The 20,846-nt window shown below is 43.7% G+C and overlaps 1 protein-coding gene across 1 annotated transcript in view; it reads left to right on the top strand.

The window, feature by feature from the left end:
* LOC119181323 (phosphoglucose mutase 1) overlaps positions 1–12,746 on the top strand; it is a 32,175-nt gene extending 19,429 nt beyond the window's left edge. Inside the window, exons 5-8 of the mRNA XM_037432533.2 lie at positions 582–868; positions 4,164–4,467; positions 8,825–8,959; positions 12,416–12,746. Coding sequence (XP_037288430.2) covers positions 582–868; positions 4,164–4,467; positions 8,825–8,959; positions 12,416–12,505 — 816 coding nt within the window. The 3' untranslated portion in view covers positions 12,506–12,746. The remainder of the gene's footprint in view (positions 1–581; positions 869–4,163; positions 4,468–8,824; positions 8,960–12,415) is intronic.
* Positions 12,747–20,846: the final 8,100 nt, after the last annotated feature.

Genomic DNA, 20,846 nt, shown 5'->3' with positions numbered 1-20,846 from the left:
TAGAAAGGCACTGGTTGCATATTCAAGTCTCTGTGCAGGATAAACCTTCCTTCATTTAAGAAGCTTGTACCCCTTTGGGTTACCTTTCACAGCTTGCTGCTATGAAAAGTTGCATGGTAAATCTATAGTGAAGTTGTTATACAGACCCTGTGCTGTCGGATTCATCGGTGTGGTCATGCTAAAAAGCTCGCATTACCAGGTTAGAGAGAAGGGAGTTTGATGAGAGGAGAGGGGAATGGGTTGGCAATTCAGAGGCTGGCAATTCAGAGGCTGGCCATTCAGAGTGGACTGTAAGGCAATCGTGTGATGAAGGTTACGTAAGATGTACAATTTAACAGTGCATTGAGTGGAGAGCTGTTGCCTCTGTGATGGCAAAAGATAGATTGGCACAAAGACTTAGCAGCAAGAGAGAAGAGTTTAGTGAAGGAAGTGTCTAGGCTCTTAAAAGAACTGCTACATAAAATATTGTGCAACCACACATCCTGGCGGCGACACAAATGAAGGCTGAATGACTCTGTGCAGTGCTTTAATTGAACAGCGTGATGGGTCTCAGATGTCATCATGCATTGTGTTCGCCGCAGGACCGCAACATGATCCTCGGCGCCCATGCCTTTTTTGTGACCCCCTCCGACTCGCTCGCCGTGATTGCGGACAACATGCATGTCATCCCGTACTTCCAAGCGACGGGCATTCGGGGACTGGCACGCAGCATGCCCACTGCGGGCGCTGTAGACCGTGTGGCCACAGCCAAGGGACTGCCCATTTACGAGACTCCTACTGGATGGAAGTTCTTTGGAAACCTCATGGACGCTGGACGCCTGTCGCTGTGCGGAGAGGAGAGCTTCGGCACTGGCTCCGACCACGTCCGGTAAGCAGATGGCCCCGTCGAAGATATTGACCTTACATGATTGTGACTGAAATATTTACTGCTATCCCCGTTAAAGGGGCCCTGCGACACAAATTAAGTGTGTTGTTTTCATCGCTTCTTCTCGAGCTATGGAATGCACCGATATCAGTGAACGAGTGGCAGGGCCAAAAACAGAGCTGTAATTATTTCTATAGAGAAACCGCATTGTTATTGGACTAGAGTGACACACAGGGCCTATTTTTGGGATCAAAAGTGGCGCTTTATCACGTGGCAGTGACGAGTCTGACGACAAAGGCTGTGCGTTTTCCTTGGTACGAAGAGACAAATTGCATGTAGTATTTATGCGGTCTTAAATAGGCCACACTATTGTGAACTAAAAATTATAAAAGCACTTTTTGTACTTCCTCACATACAAAAGAATGTTTCTTTAAATATGAAAGTATGAAAATGATTGCAAAATGATGCTAGAAGCACTGCAGAATGGCCACCACGAAGCAAGTCGTCTAGTACGTCTCTATGAGAGGCGTGTGGCGATTAGAAGTCACCTTTGACGTCAGTGGGAGAGTGAAAGGGGATATTTTTTTTACCCAGTTTTGCTGGGGTTTTAAAGTTTAAAGGCTAACAACATCCTTACCGTGTACCAATTTCGATCATTCTTCTTGCGATCATCTCACTATTCAGCACTGCATGAACTCCATTGGTGCGGAATGCAGATGAAAAAGATTTACAGGACCAGATTTATGAGACTCGCAGAGTTTATGTATATTTGCAAAAGTTCAAATACATATGCTGTTTTTCTACACTTGGCAACAACTTGACCGTGGCTACAGTGACGAGGCTTTTGCACATTCGTGTTACTTTTCAAGTAGTACGGAAGCTTGCAGCTGATTTCAGTCATAATAATTCGTCATGGACAACGCTAATTTTTGCTCACAACCAGTGATGCCAACGCCATAATGTCTGCAGTACGAGCTCTATAACTCTATCAGGCTAGCGCGTGAAAAGTGTTTGGCAATTTAGAGCATTGTGTGCTATACGAATACCTATATACGAATGTAAACTCGTGTGGTTAGATAAAAGTATGTTGTTTAGAAGCAATGTTGGATGATTTATAGTTAAGGGTACTCTAAAAAGTGAGCGTTGTGTCTCGCACTGCTCTCGATAGAGTGTGTTTAGAAAAAAAGATTGGCAGATCTCGCATACAGTGGGAATCAATGATATGCAAAGCACGAATGTGAAAGTGTGATATGTCACTTCAAAATCAGCACAACATTATGAGGCGAGATAACAAAAAATGTGAATGGGAGAGACATTTCAATTGTTCAGTGTACATTTTAGTGTTATGTTATGAATATATTTTCCTTAGAGAAGTAAACTGCGCATTCGTGGCCGCACACTGATCAAGTAGTACACAGTTTTCAGTGCGTTATATATATGTATTCACATTTGTATTGTAATTACTAGATATAACATCCCCTATACTTTCCTTGGCGCTATTGTTTGTTAGTTCTCATAAACATTTCGTCTGGCACAGGGAAAGGAGTACTAGAAGTTTTCCTTCTCTTGTCAGTGTTACATTCCTATATTGTATAGTTACCTTGAAATCATCTCTCGCAAGTCCAATTCTATCGACCGCTTCCCTGCTTTTACTGGTGCCATTGTCGGAGAAAGAAAAAGAATTTGGGAGGAGCGTCGAGCTACAATATTGAAGTCTGGTCACAGAAAACTTAAGGAAGAAATAGGCCCTGTTAAAAAAAATCGTAGCATATCCATGGAGTGAATGATGAGTGGGGCGAAGAGTCAGTCAGCCCTTCCGTGCTTCTGTCCTGCTTCTGTCCGTCCCTGCTTCCATCGTCCGCGTATCCATCTATGCGTCCGTTCGTAAGTCCGTCCATCCATCTGCCTGTCTGTCTGTTCGTGCGTCCATCTAGTGAACACTCCAAGTGTCGCCATCTCCCATTTCACATTCCCTGTGGCACATACCCACTCTAGAGCGGGTATGTGCCATCGGTGGCTACGTACTACTACATACATACATACAAGGGATGGACAGACTCGCGCCTTAAGGAGCTTCGCCCCTAAAAGAAAAGAAAAAAAAAAAAGCCAGCTCTACCATTGGTTGGCTCTCTTGAGAGCCTATATAATTAGGCACTGCTCCTGAGGAACATTGTTGGATGAGGTTGGTTTGCCAAGGCTAGCGAAATCGCAGAATGCTCCCTCCCTCCTAGTTATTTCCTCCCTCCACTACTGGTAGCACAGATACTCAATGATAATGGTACACTAGAAGACGAAAGGCACAGTCTAGGAAGCGGTGTACTGAATTAAGTTCTCGAAGCAGTTCATTAGTATTTCCCAAGTACGAAGAGATCAAACTGTTGTTACCACACCTCCAGGAGGCTAGAGCTACTGTCAGCAGCATCGTTCCTTCCTTGCCCTCTGTAGTTACCTGACCCTAGGGTCTAGTCCTCTCAAACACTGATGAAAACTTTTTCTTGGGCAAGCTGGCTCACTGTAGGGCTAGGGAGTAGCAGCGCGAATACACGAGACAACACGGACACACAAGAACCGACTTGCAACTCATTTTTAATGGTAGAATGAAACGCATTTTATATGCCTGAGTGGAGCACAGAAAAAAAAAAAAGAAAAGTGGGTTAGAAGGTTTATCAATGGGGTGGGTTAGAAGGCACAGCACCAACAATGCAAAAACCCAGCCAAGGCATAATTGGAATAAACACGTGATCTATGATTTTTCTTTTAGATCCAAGACCAGGCGGCTGCATCAAAGACGGCAGGAGATGGGGTGTTTAGTATGCACTTGTTATCAAGTTTCTCAATATGATACGCTTCTAAAATGATGCATGCAGTCTTGTTTTTGCTCCTACCTAGAATCTTCGTCTCTGATGCTGCCAGAGATTAAGCGTTGCACATTGACGTTGATTTTCTCTGACAATAATGACCCTATGATGGTTAAAATAATGGCAAAATAGTTTTTAAGGTATAGTTTATCAGTGTTAACTTATTCATTGTTACGATTTAGTGTCCGTTCAGTGTGACCCAGCTTGTGAGTGCACTATACTGGAAATGCGAGGTGATGTGACCTTCATGTGAAGCACTCTGCATTGCTTCTGTGAGAAGAATGGGGAATTGATGCGGAACTGTATATATACCCTCACCTGGTCCGTTAACGCGACACACATTTATAGCACAGTACACCGCTGTTTCAAAGGGTGCAGTGTGTTACAAACATGACGCTGCACGGCCGCATTTGTTTGAAGACAGTCGCGTGTACTTCCAGGGAGAAAGACGGTATTTGGGCAGGCCTGGCTTGGCTGTCAATACTGGCATACAGCGGCAGGGGTGTTCAAGAGATGTGCGAGGACCACTGGGCACGCTATGGGCACAACTTCTTCACGCGCTATGACTACGAAAACTGCGAGACTGATGCCGCCCACCAGATGGTGCAGCACATCGAGAACCGCATGAACAACCCGGACTTCAAGGGGCGCCGCTTCCTGTGCGACGGACACACCTACACCGTCGACAAGTATGACAACTTTAAGTACACCGACCCCATCGACGGCTCCATTTCGGCCCATCAGGTATGTACGCAAGCGTCTTGACAACGAAGCACTCGGAAACCTTAGAACGCTTTGTTACACAATTCATACAAGGCGGAATGTTCATGAGAAGGTGAAAGATTGAGATGATTTTCGAACAAGAGGTGCTGCACAATGAGTACATGGTATTGACATGATAGCATTTTCAACAAATACACGTGATACATGATACCATTTTTAATGAATGCACAGTCTTCATGATGGCAACTCACTGGAGATAATGTTTTGACGAGTGTTCTAGGCTTCTACGAGAAAAAAAGCTGTTTCTGCCTTGATGAGGACGTGACCACTTGTCGAAGCGTTCACTCTAGTGACACTTCCTGCTCAAGAAACTGTTTCTCTTCATTACACAAGTAATCTTTCTTTGAAGCAAGGCCTCAAAAACGCAGTTGACGAACCTTTTGGGAGTAGCCTGGCCCGCACGTGACTGTGGGGGTCCCGTATTTTTAGGGGCGAAGCTCCTTAAGGCGTGGGCTGTGCATCCCCTTTATGTAGCCGCCTCTCCTTTAATTCTTGCACTGTTCACTAGATGGCGGTGCCGTCCCCTGTATGTAGCCACCTCTCGTTTAGTTCTTGCAGTATTCACTAGATGGCGGTACTTGTAGCTGATGATGAAGAGATGCAAGCTGTTATTAACTAGACGGTGGTACTTGTAGTTGATGATGAAAGATGCGAGATGTTACAAAATAGGAATGATGTCACATATGGCGCGTGTCATTGGTGAAAGGCAATCGTTCTATTTAGTGCGGCGACGTACGCTAGGGGGAGCGTTGTAGTAAAATCGAGTGGGCAAAATGTACGGAGGATTCATGGTTTACCAGGTTCACCTCCAGAGTTTCACCTGCTCATCATCATTCACTTTGGGACTTTGCTACTGAAGTTTTGTGGCTTTGCTGAATGGTACTAGCATTATTTTCTCACCTATTTGTATTAGTGCATTGTTCTGGTGTGCTGGGCCGGTGCAACTGGTCTCTAGCGTTGTTTTCGCGAGGCACATCGTGCGGTTTCCATCTGTTGCGGTGTAGAGAGACTGTATATTTCAGAACCAGAATACCAATTTCAGTCATTCAGGAGATTGGTATAAGTACATTGTTCGAGTCCTTATTTCATGTTCTTCTTAAAAATGTCCAATATGTACAATATGCGAAAGGCTGAAACGGCAATGTTAGCTGACCTTTTGTTCAGTCTAGCATTTAGCGCACCCAGTGAATTTTGTTAGAAACTTGAAATGTTCATTGTTTTTTCTTGCTATAACCAAGGAGCACTGCTCTTTATGCTGCGCATGCTGACTGGGAGCATAGCCGGGATTTTATACCTGTGTTACATTGGCCTATTTGAAAGGCCATCCAGTCTCTATGGACTCTGAGTTGTTGTGCTGCTACATGGCAGATCTGAATAGCCAAACTGCTGTTAAATGGTTCAGGCGTCTTGCGAAAATTATGTGGCACTGCAGATCTTTATTTTCGTAATCATGTCACCTGAAAGTAAACATGGTACAGTCGTCTCTCTTGGAGTCTACTTTCAGAGCAAATCTCAGCTGCATACTTTTTCTCCACGTAGCCTCTAACATTCACTTTGGCTGCGCAACAAAACACTTCAGTTTTCTGAAAGGAATACACCATGGTGCCTGCATGCTGCACTTTTTCTTATGTTTTATGGTTTCAGTGATTGTTGTTGCAAAGGTATGAGTAGTACAGACCGTAAGTCGCGAATATCCACACTATAACCAGAACATTTTCAAGGGCCGCACTTTCACAAAACGTGCTGAACATGCATGCAGCCTCATGTCTCCGATAACAGAAGCATGCAATGCATGGTGCTAACCACCAATTGAATTTCCGATTGTTACTGAAATTTGACGTTCAAAAACCCATGTTGCCAACGAATCTCTCTGGGGGGGGGCTCAACAACAAGCAACATCCTGAAAATTTGCAGACTAGTAGTTCTCAGACCACCTCGATTATGCAAATCACACAGAAACTACGTCGAATCACATCCAAAAAAAAATTCCGGGCGCTGGAAGACACCGATCGTTATATTTTACGTGCGTGCACCCGATTTGGACATTCAAATCCTAATGTGAACTACCATTCGAGTGCTTCACATGCCACTCTCGTTTTTTTATAACAATATGTATCCCTTCAAGCGCAGCCACTGTAAAAAGTTTCGTTGATTTTATACCAAATTGCAAGTTTGATTAGGCCTAGGCTGCCTTTCGGTATGTTGTGCGGGATGTTTGTCCATGACATGAAGGTAGGCGTGACATGAAGGTAGGGTGGAGGGGCGTCGAAAAGGTCGCACTCAAGCAATGAACCAAGAATAGCGTGCGTGATACGAAGTTTCCATTGGTGGCCGAGAGACCAAGGACAACAAAAACCTGCCAAGCTTATGTACTGTGGGGTCTCAAACTGGCGAGCGAGCGCCACGTTCTTGGAGTGAATGGACACAGCAGACACTGTTGGAACAAACCCAAAACAACACACACGTTTATTTAACACCGTCTGCCAAATTTTTATAACATCAATCGTGATCAACACACTAAGACATCCTTACACAATATTAAACAACACTTAACAACATGACAAACAAGGTTGTATCGTTAACGCCTGACTCACCTCGTGGGCCCACCACTGCGGCCCACGCCAACAGATACTCGCTAAACTCTCTCTGCCGCCAGGGGTCACCGCCGGCGCTTCCGCTGAAACAATCATCATGATGATAGCAGTGAGCTACGCTCGCGAACACAACGCCATCTACAGCGCAATACTTGCGACTCCTGAATGCGGCTTCTGTGCGAGACACATGCACCACGAGGCGCAAACAACTTCACAAGGGGTGTCAGCACCCGCACAGTAAAAGATCGCGCACGGGCAGCAAAAGCGAAAGCTCGCGTCATAAAGCTGTAAAAGGATTTAAATTTATGGACAAGCTTGTAGCAAACGCGATATCTGTCGCAAGCTCGATAACGACTCCTCTTCCTCACAAGAAACTGTTAAGCTCAGTTGATAAGGACGGGACCACACGTGCCCTGTTAGGCCGCTTGTGGCTGAAGCCACACTAGCGACGCATGCAATGTAGCACCGTCGGCGCCAGTGCAAAGGCTTGTCACCAAGGTAACCACAAGCACCTCCTTTAAATGACCGCCCACGCAGTGTGGCGGGGTCTTTTTTTTTTTTTGTTCTTTCCTTCCCCCTTTGTTCGTTCGCTCCGCGTCCCCTCCTCCTCCTTCGCAATAATCTCGTCACTCGCTCCTCAGCTGCGCATCTCACGCGCCTCCTTTCAGAAGTGCACTTGCTACCGTGTTTGTCAAAGATTTTCTGGCAACCTCATTTTAACCGGTATTACAACTTGGGGGACTGCACAGTAAGCGGTATGCATATACATGGTTTTATGGGAAGTCGAATGGGAGTAAAAAAAGACCGCATTGTAACCGGCACTGCAAAGCTGTTACATTATGGTCTGCACTGTACAACACATAATCTGCCCGTAGATGTTTCCCTACTACCATACAAGTGACAATAAGTTTTGCACGTACAGAGCTGAAATTATCGTGATGGTCTAGTTTTGTGGTCTCTGATTGTGCTATAATATGCCCATATAAATTTTTTTAAATGTTCAGTGATAAAAATTTAAAAAACCTATGCAAATTGATGTTTTTAACATGCTAATTACCTTGAAAACTGCTTTAGCTAAGATAGAATGTATTGCATATGTGCCTCTAGTGAACTAAAATATGCTTTGCCCAAAAATTTCATTTGTATGTCATGAAAATTTTCGAAATCTCTGTTAACAGACTCATTTAAAGGCATGCTAAAGAAAAACACTGACTTGGTTTAGCTATCATAAGTTCGCAATTAGCAGAGAAAATCAAGGGTGAAGTTTCATTTTTAAGTTCGGTGCTGGAACGTAAGTGCATGGCGTCACTAATTTCAAAACGTATTTTTCGTATTCTCTCAACATTAGCTCGAAATTTTTAAAAACTTCATACACTAGATCGATGGCTCCCACAGATTACAATGTGCATCATTTTTATCAAGTAGAAGCTGCGTAGGATCCAGTAGGCGCCTTCAAAATCGATGACGCTGCTGCGTTTTAGTGCGGTAATCTCGAGGCGGCGTCTCCACCCATATTTTCTTTTTGCCCGTTTTCTCGCTTACCAAGCATTGTCTCCCGGTAAGAATGGCGTTTTCTCAGAATTGTGAAACTGTACTTTAATTATACTCAGTGTCCCTTTGAAGACCCTTACCGGATCATCATAGAAGTATGTCCGTAAAATTGCTGTTATTCTCCCTTAAATAGAGATGCCTGGTGGTCATTTTGTTCAAACGCTTCGTTGCAGGGTTTGCGCATCGTGTTCACAGATGGCTCACGTATTGTGTACCGCCTGAGCGGCACGAGCGGCTCTGGCGCCACCATTCGCATCTACATCGACAGCTATGAGCCGAACCTTCAGAAGGCCAAGGAGGACTCTCAGGTACGTTATGTCACGTACAGCAAAGTATTCTTTAAAACGACCATGACACCCAGTTTTCTATCTCGGTCGGTGTTACACGGGTTGATCCTTGTGCATTGACAAACAAGCTAGCGAAATTTTTAGCGCATTTGATCTCGCACTTAATTTATAAGTGAGTGAATACACGCGAGAGGCCCGAGAGCTAGGCAACACTGGTACACTTGCAAACCATCACATAACAAAGTATTTCCTATGTGAGCTTCTGCGTTCTAGTGAATGCTTTTGTTCTGTCCTCTGGTGCACGTGGAGAGAGCTTTTTTAGATTTCTTCAGCTTGGCATTGATATTGGACTGCACCAGTTTAAATGGTTATGGAAGACGACTGCTTTGCTCTATGCAGAACATGACGCCACACGCCGTGGCAAAATAGCTGTCTTGTTGTGCTCTGAAATATCCTTCCTCTGTCCATTTTCATGTGTGTATAGGCACGGTAAACTCTCCTCTCACACTGACGATGCCAGGAGGTGTAACTGTAGAGAAGGACATGTATCCAAGTTCCGGCAGCCTAAAAAGTGCATTTGCGAAAAGCACATAGGAAAAAAAAATGTCTTTAGAAAACAAAAACAATAGTACTTCCTGTGTGAGCTTGTGCGTTCTGGTGGTTGCTCGCGGCAATGTTTCAGGCCAAGAACAACCATACACCATGAAACATGTGCGGCGGCACTCGCTGTACAATACCTTTAGCAGCATTGCCTGCCAAGTATGAAATATGGACTACACTCAACCCTCACAATAACAAAGCATCTGCCTCAGAAATTTGTTATATCCATAAATTTATTATAAACTAACATGTTATAACCAATAATTAGGTATACAGTTAAACCTGCTTATAACGAACCTTTATATAACGAATGCCACGACATAAAGAAGTTTTTCGATTTCCCGCCGTTGCTCCACAGAAGCACATGTATTTGTGACCTCTATGTAACAAAGTAACAGCGGGAGACAATCTTGATATAACGAATTTTGCCTACAGACAATCTAGGAATTTCCTCCGCATTTTCGCATTTTGGTACAAGCATGCATCATCTGCAGCTGCCCCGCCGCCGACGAAGTGGGGGTGGCGGCGGCAGCACGCATGGCGCACCAGGCGAGAGAGCACGACGCGTGCAGGAGGGCCTTCACCACACAAGCCGCCGCTGCCGCCTTTCTCGCCGCCGCGTGTGCATGAACGAGTGTGCAGCCTCCCTTCGCTCCAAACAAACAAACAAACAAACAAAAACTTTTTTGCATGTTGGCAGTGCCACGCTTCTAGATAGCGTCACATAGTGGGGCCACGCTGCATAAGGAGAGCGCTTTACTAAATAGTTTCCCGCGATATCTGTGTCGCTCGCTCTTCGTTTTCGACGCCGCGTGTGCATGCATGTTTCACTGCATATTCATGATGTGGCCCCCAACGGCGTTCGGCTTTGCTTTTTCTTTTATTACGATAGCAATTATGTGGACTGTCTCGGCTGGTTTTTGCCGTCGCCGCTGCCATTCATCCCATATGTATACGTATCTTGTATATGAAAGCTCAAACAAAAAAAAAAAGCCTTCGCGCACAGCGCCAAGCTTGTCACGATGCGCCGATGCATGCTTATCTCTCACGTGTACTTTGCCCCCGCGAAGGGGGGGGGGGGGGAGGATTGATGCTTGTACGCACGCTCTTACCCTTTGGTGGGGAAAATCGCACGCCTTCGACTTTGACTGGAACGGTTGCGTGTAGTTGCCGGGCGCACAAAGATTGCTTCGCTCGCTGGACAGGTGCCGTTTGCGAAAAGAGTATGCTTTTTAAACTCGGCGAAGTAACAACTGGAGCACTTCTTAGTTCGCACTCATATCTGTACCTGTTATTACGTTTCATGCCTCGTTTCTGTTTAAACAGTGCGTCAAGTACGTGTCGAGCATTAAACCTTGTTAGTTGGTTCTCGTCCTCGTGTGTAATTTGTGCGTGAGCAGCGCAGCGCGCTGCACATTTCGATCTGCTTGCCATTCTCAGTGTAACATTCCAAGTCGTTGCTATCGCATTCAATGCTTCACCCTTGTGGCAAAACTGACTTTTCTTAATTTCGGACAACCATGTTGTTACCACCGAACGGATGTCAGATTAGGCGCTGATTGAAACTCTCGGAGACCACTGTGGTGAAGGTTTTTCGAAGGTCCGCTTGTCACGCACTTCCGTCTTGCGCCCCGACTTCGCAGGTTGGTAGCTTTCACGATTAGCCGATTAGTTTTGGCAACACGAGGGTGCATTGAATGCAATGTAATTAACGGAATGGCAAAAAAATTTTAATGTTATAAGAAGTAAGGCTGGTGCCAACTCTTTTCGATCTGATATTGCGGAACTCCTACAAAACGCTGGTGCAAGAAAATACGGCTGCTCCAGGGAGAAGTGCTCTTTTCGCACAGTCCCTTCGCGTTGAAGCCGCACTGATACTCGCCGAGATAGCAAGCGTGCCAGCGATCACGACCACCCTTAAAATACAAGTTCTTTATTGCTATTCGAGTGATTTCTCCCCTCTTCGCTTATTTTCATGCTCGTTCAAAGCGGCTTGTTTACTTTCTGTTTGAGCATTCGACAGCAGTTCTAACACGGTGGAGATGTTATCTTATGCAATTTCCAGGCGATTGGGATGAGCCAACTCATTTAATCTCTGCTTAAGCAGCGCTCGCGCCCTTTTACCCGCTTGTGGAAGTTGCGATGCGCGGAGGCATGTTATCAATTTGGACTTGTTACGTAACAGGGCGATGACGGCAAAAGCCCGCCGAGAGTGTTCATATAATTGCTATAGCAATAATAACACAGATTTTTTACTGTAAAATAAGTGTTTTGGGTTAGCTCTGTCTTCAGCCCGCCGCTTGTTTGATTTGCGCATTTACTTTCCGAACAAGAGTACCAAACGTGGTTGCTTGGGCGAGTTGGTACGATATTATTCAGATAAAAACAGCGCCAGTAAAGAGGAACAAGAAAAGAACAGAGCGTCGTCCGTCTCCTTTTTTCTTGTCCCTCGTTGTTGAAGCTGTTTTTGTGTGAGTACTTTTCGAAGTTTCGTACCGAACCTGCATATAACGAAATCCTTTTTATCACGAATTTTTCCAGGAATTTATAAATTTCATTATATCCAGGTTTAACTGTATTCAAATTTGTTAGATCTAAGTTTGCTTACAAATTTTAAAAATTTTCATAACATACAAATGAAATTTTCAGGCAAAGTAAATCTTAGTTCACTAAAGGCACATATGCAATACATTCTATCTTAGTTAAAGCAGTTTTCAAGGTAATCAGTTCGTTACAAAACATCGATTTGCATAGCTTTTCTGCAGTTTTCACCGTATTGCAGTGAAAGTACTGTAACAAACAAAAGCAATGCTCTTGGAAAAATAAAGCCAATTTGTTTTTGTTTTTGTCTTCTCATTTTGCCTTCAACCCGTGCAGACGATGCTGCGTCCCCTGGTGGCCATCGCCCTCCACATCTCGGAGATCAAAAAGTTCATCGGGCGCACTAAGCCCACTGTGATCACGTGAGCTCGGAAGCCCCGGCCTCGGCTCAACATCACTCCTACCGCTGCCCCAGCCGCTCCCGGGGCTCAGCTAGTCTTCACTTACCCGGTGATAGGACGGCGTGACGCAAAGCTGCCAAAAATTTTAACAAGTTGTGGAAAACAGGGAAAAGCATTGGATGCTGCTGCTCTGGTTTCGTCCATGCTCGTCATAGTCCGCGGCCACACTTGGTTCTTTGCCAAGCAATAAAAGTTGCTCGTTCGGACTGGCTTCGTTGCAACAGTCAATCAAACCAATTGCCACGTTTCCTGTAGAACGCACCCACGCAGTGTTTGTGCTACACCAAACCTCGGTGTAACAAATTTGGATATAACGAATTATCGGTTATAACATAATAGCTTATAACAAATTTTTGTATATAACAAATCATTGAAGCAGATGTTACTTTGTTATTGTGAGGTTTGAGTGTAATCCATATTTCATACTTTGTGGGCAGTGCTGCGAAAGGTATTGTGCAGCTAGTGCTGCCGCTCACATTTCATAGTGTAAGGTTGTTCTTGGCCTGAAACGTATTGCAGTAAACGTTCATATAACCGGACCTTTTTTAACTCTGCACACAATGACCCTCTCGACAGAAAATCCTTGCTGGTACACTCAAACCTCCTTGTAGAAACTCGCATCCGTCACGAAAATACTTTGTTATATCGAAAAATTCGTTAGAAACGAAAATTTTTAACACTATGGCAAACATTGTTCTCTTCTAACCGATGATTTGTTATATCCAGATTTGTTATGCAGAGGTTTCATTGTACATGTCGAAGAAATCGAATTTCTCCTCTACTCGACACTGTGTTGCTTAAGTAGTCTTAGTTAAAGCAAATACATAAAAACAATTTATGGATATATAAAAATAGAGGTTAGGAGTTTTTTACCTCTCGCCCTGAATTTTTTAAATTTTTATGTGCATATACAGTACTTCCACGTGTCCATGACTGTAAAGAAGGCAATGCTATGCGTATTTATGCGAACTTGTGGTCGGGAAATGAAAAAACAAGCAATGCAAGCTGTGCACTGATAGTGGCGAGAACAGTATTGGGACCAAGGAATAAACCAATTTGTGGTAAAGCACATCAAGATATATTCATGCTGCGTAGAAGGTCCTTGCAATTTTTCTGGTGCTCGCAGAAGTTCTGGGTTAAACTTAACCATTATTGTCGTGTGCATAATCATAACTGCAGGATCGAAATTTCAAAGCTTCCCAGTCATTTCAGTGCTGTCTGCACTGAGCATTGATAAGTTTTCATGGGTGAATCCCAAATACATCAAAATGTGACCATAAACTCCCATGGCAATACCTATGCCCACAAGTGTACACAAGGGTAAGGTGAAATCGCCTGCTCGTCCCGAATCCGTCGTGCCTAGTTGTATCCTAGCATGGCACCACATTGGACGTGTAAGGCACATAGTTAATCGTGCAACCAGGGTGCTTTTGTCAAAGGTGATCGAATGCACTGTGGCTGACGTTTTGTGAATGATGTGTTTAAGAATGGTTTGTTTTTTAGGGCACTTGTTCAAAAACATTGCTTTATTGTTTTTGCACAAGAAAAAAAGACCACCTTTATAATTTGGTACTTCTGCATTAGAAATAAGAAAGGCCAGATGGAATGCCGCGGAGACTGACAGGTGGCTGACCTTTTTTCTGACAAATTGACAGTCTTTAATGCTCTAAAATTTTTTAAGCCACTTACACGCATTAAACAGATGTCAAGTGCGGTTTAATGAAGTGTCAGCTGGTGTAGTAGCCAGTGTGGTGGCCTCAACACCCAGCTCACACCCGCTACTCACTCCTCCACTTTTCATGGTGTCTTCTCTGACCACAACAGCAGCACCTATCCACTACGAGATGAAGGTCATCGATATTGTTAACGTAAAGTTTGACACGAGGCGTAGCTATTATCTATTTACAAGCTGTATTTTCACTGATGCATATAGCATTGACCAAGATGAAGCAACCTGGTTGCACATACAGTGGACAGACCAGCCCTTTTCTTCGTCGTCTTCTGTGTGCAGAATCTCTGATCACTGATATGTCCGCTACGTAGCATTACCCCCCGGTTGTGAAAGTGCCGCCTCGGTGCACATAAATTACAGTCTTCAAAAAGCAAGTGGTAGGGTTTTAGCCTACTGCTGCGCACCACATCAGTCGCCGTGGCTGTAGGCAGGGAGGTCTCAGAGACAGCCTTTACAAAAACCTTGTGCTGCTATTTCCCGTGACAGCCATATATTCACTGTTGCTTGATCAACATGCACATATACCCGGAATAAGCTAGTGATCATCACCTGACCCATGGCCGTGTGCCACAAACACTCTGCTGGAATGGCTCAGGGGGGCAGTGGGTGTCACAACCCACTGCCGGTGGGCAGCGGGACCCCTTAGTGTGCCTGTGTGCTTGGGATGGGTGCACAGGCTGAGCCTGTGTGCTTGGGATGGGTGCACAGGCTGAGTCAGAAACCCAATCTGCGGTGAGGTTATACTCAGTGTGGATTCGGTGGCTTTAAGCCTTCCATCGCTGCCCACTTTTTTTTTCAATGTGCCCGTTTTTAAAATTTTTCCATGCCAACTTGGGTCATCGTAGGTTCTGACCATTAAAGCTATATAGACTGTGACCTGCAGAGTTGACTCACTTTCAAACATATTTCTTGAAGCCAGAGCTGTGCTTTCCACAGTTTTTCTTCAGTGTTGTCTTTGTTATAGCCTATAGATTTCTTCAACTCGCCTGTGCTGGCCTTGCTGATATTGCTCCGGAAGTTGCTGATATGGCTTGCCTTTTGAAATGTGATTGATTAGTTTTGTTTCTTCATTTTTTTTTTCAAGTTTATGCAGTGCCCATTTGGTAACTGGTGCACAGTGGCCCATAACTAGGCTTGTTGGGCAGTGAAGCTATAGTCGAACATGACTTGAGAAGTTAGCGACATTTCCTTGCCAAAAGTAGACACATGAGACTAATGAATGTGCAGTCAAGACTGAGATCATGAGCCTGACTGTCATTGAGCCAGCCTTCGGAGAATAGTGCCGAGTGCGACTACTTGCTTAGCCATGAAAGCGACCGGCTGCTGCGATTCGGTCATCTGGGTGGAGCTTCTCTGGTCTTCTCACGTGGTATCTGATTATAGTGTGCCGAAATGGTTTAAAAAAGCCCTTGAGACACTTCCACACTATGATTCATCAAGGTGGGACGAGACTTCGTTTGGTCAAAAAAAATTATTTTGAGATCTGGAGCATTTCTTTATATTCCAGGTGTGTCTCACTTGGGTACTCGTGGTTTCAAAACTAGTTTTAGTGCTTTCTCTTCGATGTGGGTGGGTGTGCCTGAATGTGATCTCTTCATTTTCCTAAACAGAACAATTCTGTAGACTTGTGTACCTCTTCCTTGGGAACTGTAGGCCATAAGCAAACAAAAATTATCACATTTTTTAATTAGTGGCACTTACACAACTGAAACGAAAATCGGTAGCATTGGCATATGTGTACTTTTTTGTATAAAAAAAAACATTCACAATTAAGTGCCAATTTTCACATATCAACAAATGTAAAAAACAAGTATTGTTTTAGTTGCATTCTCACAATTTTAGTTCCATTTATGTAAAATGTTGGTCGCTACCTTTGTAACCAATTGCAGTGCTCTGCGAATAGTAGTTCTTAAGCAAAAGGCACATATATAGCAAAAATAAAAAGGTAATAAAACATTACATACAACTTAAAACTCTTTGTGCTTTAATGCAACCTGTGTCTAGCTTCCAAATACCTTGCAAATTTTATAACCACCGCTTTCATTACCACTGCTGAAGATCCAAATTGTAGTCTCAACGTACTTTCAAGGGACCGACAACTGCCCAGAACATGAAATGAAATGACTGCACTGATGGAAATATTGAACCTCATAGTGGCTCAAACCAACCTTGTTTTTCTAGTCAGAAGTGACTTTATTTTTTTTTTCATTGAGAACCGCGAGAAAAGACCTGTGCCATCTCTGGTGGCAGAAAATTGAACTATTTGATGTACCCGGTCACATAACTGTGGACTACTGCACGTGGTCAACATTTTCTTGTTCGTATTGAAATATTGTTCACTTTTTTATAGTAAACAATATTATTATATAAAAATGTACATATAGTCCTACATTTGTAGCATGCATTAAAGCATGATCCCACGCTTGTCAGTGCATATTGAGCAACTTTTTTGTGTGCTCATAAAACTGTGCAAGCAGTTTCCAGGCCACTAATATTTTGGAGCAAAGTGGTATTTCTACGTACATTTTGTCTCGGAAATGACGTGTACTGCTACTTGGCACGGCCGCGCATACTCGCAGTAATGTTTTCAATGACTTGGCTTGGCTCGTGTGTTGAGAGAGTAGCGATGACGGGACAAGCCATCCAGGACACAGGTGCGACAACCTTTGGCGCAGGCGCATGCAACGCGGTACCAATACAGAAAAGCTGTATCAAATCACATCATCCCGTTGTAACGGCTTGTTATTTTCAAAAATAGTTGTAAAGCTCAGAATAAACATGGTTAAGCATAGTTACAGGAACTGCAAAAGCGGAACGACAGCATGCATAAGTCACTAGAAGGGATACTGGCATCGCTATCAATTCTCAGCATTGCTGTACGAAAAGGGAAAGCCATGTTCAGAGCCTTTCGGACAAAAAAATACTGCTTATAAAACAATTACGTGCTTTTGGAATGAACTACTGCAGCTACAAACACTGTGAAAAGTAAGCATTCTGTCGCGCTGGAAAGACTGGCTGGAAGAAAAGCAGTTGTCAATCCTTTTAAATACGCTCTATTACATATATGAGATTTGATGCAGTAGAATCTTTAGTAGTGATAGGGAATTCTTGATAGCTAGCTCTGTGAAAGGAGCTGAAAAGGAGCTTCAAACCTCATTGAGTAGGCCTGAAGGAGCACTCTTAGTCCACTCTGTTAGTGGTCTGAGCACAATGTGTTATTGGGCTGCAGGCTTTGATTGTCAGGAGATTGAGCATGACTTCGAGGTACTCCAACATGGCTTGAGCAGATTTTAAATGTAATGTTGGTAATATTTAGGAACAATGCAATTCAACTTTAGTTATGAAAGAACCCCCTTGGAAAGCCTATGGACGGGGTTGGGTATTTTGCCAAATCATCGGCTTGTGTACAATGAATGAGGTGAGAGGTGAAAGCTAAGAGCCACAGGGGCAGTCCCAGGATTTCTTACTAGGAAGTGGGGGAGGCACTCAAAGCAAGTGAATTTCTTCAAGGGGGCAAGGAGGTGTAAACTTATCCATTGTGTTTTGAATATGCTGCCTCTCACTAGTGCTGTCCCTGAAGAGCCGCTTGATACAACATTGGGATATAGGTCGGGTAAATCAGTATGAGAATTCAGGTGCATCAAGTTGGTCACGAGTGACTTTATCTTTATAGCGCAGGTGGGCAATTGGGATTTTTGGGTGCATAAATGAAACCTAGTCGAAGGCTGTGTGTTTCGAAGAAACTATATTGATGCAGTTTAGTGAGCAGCTGCTTTATTTCCCAGAAGGGAAATTGTAAATTATTGCTGCTTATAGTTCAAAATGCTTGTTGCATGTACAGAGGAATCGTAGCAAAGTAAACTCTTCATCGATTTCCATGCGAGGCTACTCTTGGGAGAAAATTACTGCTATGAGAGCACAGGCTGTGACTGTGACGACTGAGATAAAGTGTCTCGTGCCAGTAATTTAAGGGGACACTAAAGTCAAATAACAATTTACGTCGGTATCACAACATTTAAAAACAACAATTATATTATCAACAGTGTCCTACTTACCAAGAAATTAAAGTAAATGAACAAGAGCACAAGCACCGCAGTAGGAAATTTTCAAAATGATCCCGATGATATCGGAAGGACCGCCTACAATTAATCACTAGTAACTGATGTAACTGCACTAAATAATGAACCTTCCATACCTTAAGAGACGCACTAAAATGCTGCTTGTTCGTTTGTGCTTGATTCATGAAAAAAATAACCGCTGGACGTTACTATGGGGAACGGCGCGAGTGGTTCAAAAATTTAATTTTCACGTAGTTACACGAAATAGGAGGTACCATTAGTGGGGTGCCGTTGAAACAAAAAACGTCTCCAATCTCTAAGCCGATGGCGGCAAATTGATCAATGGCCATTATTCCTGCTGTGGCTCCAACTGCTTTCGGTCTGCTGCTACTAGCGCAGTAAAGCTGGACAACGTTGTGCGCGGCAGCAGGGACGTGAAACGATCCAGGCAGTCGGCTTCTTGAGGGGGGTAATTTGAAGTGCGCTAACCCGATGCGGACCACTAAAATGTGATTTTATTTCAAAATAAGCTCTTACTTGGCATAAAAGTAACAATACGATGTTTCCGGACCGCTACTTCAACAATCAACGTCTGCTTAATAGTTGCCTTTAGTGTCCCTTTAAAGAAGAGTCGATAAAACTGAAGGATTGAAGATTGTGTTTTTTAAATTGACATTTATTTGATTGTCCCCTAAGATTCGATGCTTTTTGTATGGAATAAAATCTCACCAACAGGGTATTCGCTGAAGTCGGCAACTGTTTACTATTCTGACTATGATGAAGTGCAAAACATGGAATTGAGAAAGTTTGCACCAGGCTTGCAGCTGTTTCCTGTACCTCGCAATTTTAAGATCTGCCACTGATGCTTCTGTGAGACTGGTCACTCCATACAACAGATACCTGTTTGTTTGGTGTATATTTAGTCAAGGTGCCTTGTTGAGAACGCCTTTGGTGATGCAAGATTAATGCAACCATTGGCAGGCATTCATTTTGCCAACCTATGTTACATTAGGGATGGACAATATATGCTGCAGCTCAGAAACCATACTTCTACAGAAATGTGGTAAAGCTGTACCTGTTGTTGTGAATCCATTGCAAAACCCGAGAAGGAAGGTAAGGACAAGTAATTATTCATACCTTCTTGTGGGCTTATTCTCAGCTTTTGTGATGGGGTTGAGTATGTTGTCTATAAAAGGGCGCTATGACATCAACACGCCTCCCTTTCTCACATATTCAACAGATTATGCCAGTACGCACAAACACTTGCTAATTCCACCCCATTCACTACAGATGTCAATTGTTTCAAGTTTTCTTTTTCTAAGAGGACTAAAGTACATTGATATGTGGGGTTAAACGTCCCGAAACCACCATACGATTATGAGAGACTCTGTAGTGGAGGGCTCCAGAAATTTTGACCACCTGGGGTTCTTTAATGTGACAGTTGTATAGCGCCTACATAGTAATAAGGGCTGCAGCGCGAGCACGAATGTGCTAGAAGAAACAGACAAAGTCGAGGTACGGAAGGCAAAAGAGGACAACACGAGCGCTGACTACCAACTGAATTTTATTCACAGCACACATGATAATATATACAACAGGAAACCAGCACACGTGAGCAACGTGGCATATTCTGGGGCATGTTCTGATAAAAAGAAGGTACTGAAACTAGCTAACCTTTATCTAAAAGTGCGAACTCTTTTTCATGCAAGGCCACTGAAGGTTGGCCTTGCATGAAAAGATAAAGGTTGCTTTTAGATAAAGGTTAGCTAGTTTCAGTACCTTCTTTTTATCAGAACATGCCCCAGAATATGTCACGTTGCTCACGTGTGCTGGTTTCCTGTTGTATATATTATCATGTGTGCTGTGAATAAAATTCAGTTGGTAGTCAGCGCTCGTGTTGTCCTCTTTTGCCTTCTCCTCTTTTGCCTTCCGTACCTCGACTTTGTCTGTTTCTTCTAGCACATTCGTGCTCGCGCTGCAGCCCTTATTACTATGAATTCAAACCAACTAGCCCAAATCGCCATTCTTCTTATAGTGCCTAGAATGTACTATTTACAGTATATTCTAGGCACTATAACAGTAGATTGTACTGGCTGTCTGATAAAATCGTGACACCTGACTGTCACAATTAGAATCACACCTTCCGCAGGAAGCGTTCTCTGCGCTGGCTGAGATTGGTGCCGTTTTTTCTTTATTCAGCATAAACCATTGCCCGTCTGCATTGGAAACGTGCCGAGTAATGTTGGTTGCTCTTTTTTGTTTTGTTAAAAGCGTGCGTTTTAAGAAGCTCATTTACTACCCCCCTCCGCTTTTTTTTCTGTTTCGAGCGCCTACTTAAGTATCATGCTGCCAAGATCTTGTATCTATAAATAGAAAAGACACAATTAAAACGTTCGCTTCCCTCTTACGACACACACAATTAGCACACGGCATGACACCCTCTAGTAGCCTAGTAGAACGCTATTATTACATGCCATTCGGCGAGTTCGACAGCACACTCATCTCAAAGACCCAAG

The sequence above is a fragment of the Rhipicephalus microplus genome, unplaced genomic scaffold (genome assembly GCF_043290135.1).
Source record: "Rhipicephalus microplus isolate Deutch F79 unplaced genomic scaffold, USDA_Rmic scaffold_24, whole genome shotgun sequence".
Lineage (NCBI taxonomy): Eukaryota > Metazoa > Arthropoda > Arachnida > Ixodida > Ixodidae > Rhipicephalus > Rhipicephalus microplus.
The sequence above is the reverse complement of the archived record's forward strand: the minus strand, read 5'-3'. Positions and strand labels throughout refer to the sequence as shown.